This window comes from Octopus bimaculoides, chromosome 4 (genome assembly GCF_001194135.2).
Source record: "Octopus bimaculoides isolate UCB-OBI-ISO-001 chromosome 4, ASM119413v2, whole genome shotgun sequence".
In the NCBI taxonomy this organism is placed as follows: domain Eukaryota; kingdom Metazoa; phylum Mollusca; class Cephalopoda; order Octopoda; family Octopodidae; genus Octopus; species Octopus bimaculoides.
This window is the reverse complement of record NC_068984.1, coordinates 119,918,015-119,921,774: the sequence shown is the minus strand read 5'-3', so window position 1 is coordinate 119,921,774 and position 3,760 is coordinate 119,918,015. Positions and strand designations below refer to the sequence as shown.

The 3,760-nt window shown below is 32.4% G+C and overlaps 1 protein-coding gene across 1 annotated transcript in view; it reads right to left on the bottom strand.

Annotated features, from left to right (window-relative positions):
* The window catches only part of LOC106876925 (uncharacterized), a 243,266-nt gene that overhangs the window by 51,813 nt on the left and 187,693 nt on the right, over positions 1–3,760 (bottom strand). Inside the window, exon 10 of the mRNA XM_014925678.2 lies at positions 760–803. Coding sequence (XP_014781164.1) covers positions 760–803 — 44 coding nt within the window. The remainder of the gene's footprint in view (positions 1–759; positions 804–3,760) is intronic.

Here is a 3,760-nt window from a genome sequence, read left to right as displayed (position 1 = left end):
TATATATATATATATATATATATATATATATATATACATACACACACAAACATACACATATATATACATATATACACACACATCACCATCAGTAGCAGAAGCATTGTTTAATGTCCATTTTTCCATATTCATATGGATTGGACAAAACTTTTTGTTGAGGTTGATTTTCTATGGCTCGATGCCTTTCCTGTCACCAACTCTCACCTCTTTCTGATTAATGAAATATTTCCCTATAACCAAAACAATCTCTCAGAAGATTAGAAACAAAGGATACTGCTAGTATGACGGTGGCACTCGCTTATGACTATTGCACAAGAAGTGCAGTATGCTGAAATCACATGATCAGTGCCCATGCCAGATGGTTCTCATCTGTTTGTTCTCTTAGCACCATGCATGTGTATGAAAGAATCTCCTCAGGGCAAATACCACAGCGTTCAGCATACTAATAATACATCCAAGATTGCCATTTGCTATTAATACTGCTTCCATTGCTAATATTTGTGTGTGTGAAAGAAAGAGAGAGACACACAAACACACACACACACACACAAGGGACTGCTTTCAGTATCTGTCTACCAAATCCACTCACTTTAGTCAGCTTGGGGCTATAGTAGATGACACTTATGAAGAAGCTGCACAGTTAGACTGAACCTGAAACCACATGGTCGGGAAACCAGCTTGTTAACCACACACCCATGCATGTATGTATGTATGTATGTATGTATGTATAAGCAAAATAGTTGAACTAAATTTACTTACTCATTTCTGCTGTAGTCATTCTTCAACATCTTAAGTAATTTTTTCTGGCAAAGTGGAATTAAGAAAAATTCACATTAAAAATATCTATTACAAAATATTGAGAAAATCATAATGGTAGAGCTTCATATTCAATAATCTGATCTACTGTAGTAAAAGAATGGGATTAGACAAAAGGTTTCTATAATCCCCTACCTGATGAGACATTTAAATGTAACATTTAAAGTTGTAAAACATTCTTGTATGACCTTTCATATTTACATCTTTCAATTCAGGTTAATAAGGAAGCCTCTATATGGCTACTCTGTCTGCTCAAACAGCAACCAAATCTTCTAGAAATTACACACTAAATAACAGAATAGTTATGGCTGGAATGCCTTTAATCCCTTTGTTACATATTGCTACTTTTGGCATCAATTAATTTTGAAAATAATGAAGAATTTAGTAAAATAACTTAGTCAGTAATGAGGTGGTGTTTAGAATATAAATTAACAAGAAATTTTGATTGAATACTTTAAGTTCAATCACTTTATGCATGCATTAATATCAAACAATGTGAATCCACTGCATTGGTGGATAAAAATTCTTTATTTATGGATTAAAGCCACCATTGGTTTCATGTTAAGAAACTCCCTAACAATTGTCAAACTTGCCACATGGAACAAAAATGTTTATCTCCCTTTGGATTATATATATATATATATATATATATATATATATATATATATATATTCTTAATCTTTCTCATAGTAGCACATAAAATATCTGCTGATATAAGCTCTTCTGAACATATCACCCATTTATTTTCTTGATAAAAACACAATTCATAGGAGCAATTGTCTTTGTCTAGCTCCAAAAGACCAGGTGATGTCTATCACTGAGGAGGTGCAACCAGGCTGAAACACTGATGTTTTATAGTCCATTGATGTCACTTAGAATGAGTATGTTTATACACATCAATAAGTATAAGTCATTCCCTGAGACAAAACTCAACAGTAAAAGGCCGTGTTCATATTTGAGCAAGGAGGAGCAAGTTAAAAATGGATCTACACATCATTGATGTGATTCTTACCATTTTGCATACCTATAATAGAAAAAATCTTTTTTTCTCTTCTAAAGCAACTCTATAACATAAAAGTGATGCTGGCTGTCAACCCTTTAACAATAATCTGGTTCTACATTTCACTTATTCTTCAGCATTTTAATATCATTTCCTCAACTATTTCCTAAACTATAAGCAATAATACTTGACAAATAAGCCTGACATCAACCTCCTCAATCAACTAAAATTGAATATATTTGGTCAGTTATTCAAGTACTGTATTTCAGAATAAGGTTATACTGACCTTATAGAATTTACTACTAGATACATAGTCAGTAGATTGATTTCTTTAGTCTGCCAAAAATTTCAAACGTGAAAATCATTAGCCATTTACACCTAAATACACCTTATGTTACCAAAATAACCACAAATAAGACATTTCAAAAATATTTCTTTTCTTTTTATTTCATCACCATTTATAATTTTTAAAGGAAACTTTTCCATTTATATTAACATATGTCAAATTAGAGTTGCACAACAAAAAATTAGTTTGTGTGTGTATGTGTGTAAGTGAAGTTATAAGAGATTTGGCTTTCTGAATTTACTTTTGGTGAAATTATATGAAAAAAAAAGTAATATTATTTAAATGTAGATATTAATTTCCAAAGTTAACTTGAAAAAAGAAAAATCTTCTAAATCTTTCTTCAAGGACATAATTTTAAAGTAAAGCAAGCAAAAGATTTAATCAAACTTACAAAAGTAATAAGAAAGAATAAAAAAGAATCTTTAGATAAAATACAAAAAAATTTTAAATGATATTTATATATTCTTTGTAGGGGAATGAGAAAGTAAATCAAGTAATGCTAAACATTTTCTGTAGAAAATATCTTGAAAAACATGATAGCTATCACTAGTTTTCTGAGAAACAGTGCACCAGAGCATAAGGGAAGCAAGCAATCTTTCAACTATTCAAATATCGATTTAATAATATAAGAGAACGTAGACAGGGAATCTATATAGACATCAGAATAACCAGACATGGAGATCTGGATAAGAGTTTGGTCAATAATATGAGTCAAGATAAATCTTTCCAGCTACATACACACACATTAACAAGCAATACTTACATATACAACTGTCTCATATATCAAATACTAAAATAACTACATTCAAAATATATAGAGAATGTATTTATAAAAAAAAAATTGAGCTAACAACTGGAAAAAATATGTTTAGTATCCAGAAAAAAAGTGAAAGAACAATGATACAGTAAATATTAATGAGTGAGGTATGGCTCCATCAGAAATATAGTCCACTAAGTTTAGTTACTAGAGCATAAGCAGTGCTTAGAGTTCATGAAGCTGAGCAACATCCAACAGTTTGTAAAAGCATTCATCATCATTTCCCACTACCTCTGCCTGCGGCAGAATGTGCTCTAATGTTAGAGACTTGCTTCCAAAGTATGAAACTATGTTAATGGAAGTACCTCATGCTAGTTTCATCAGCCATACTCTTCTCTGCTGGTTTATGGCATGTTGGAAGAGAGTATTCATTTTGGAGTTCCTATACATGGATTGCTTTCACCACAGCTAAGGAGCTCAATCTACTCTTACAAAACCTATTTCACCCATAGATGGAACCTAGCCAGAGACTACCATTTCAGGTCAGAATGGATCTGGGAGTCTCAGAAAGACGGTTTGTCACATCCCTGTGTGACATCAGGGGGAAATTAATTGATCTTCCGGGCCCATATATTAATGGAAGTGGCCATAGCAAGATCTGCATCGGCGAGAGAGTCAAAATTCTTCAGGACTATAAGAAACCTGGCACATTAAACAGCTGTGGATGGTTTGACTGGAAGGCGACACCAGACTGCAGTCTGATTTGGCATGGTTTTCTATGGCTGGATTCCCTTCCTAACGCCAACCATTCCAAGAGTGTAATGTGTATATATATATATAT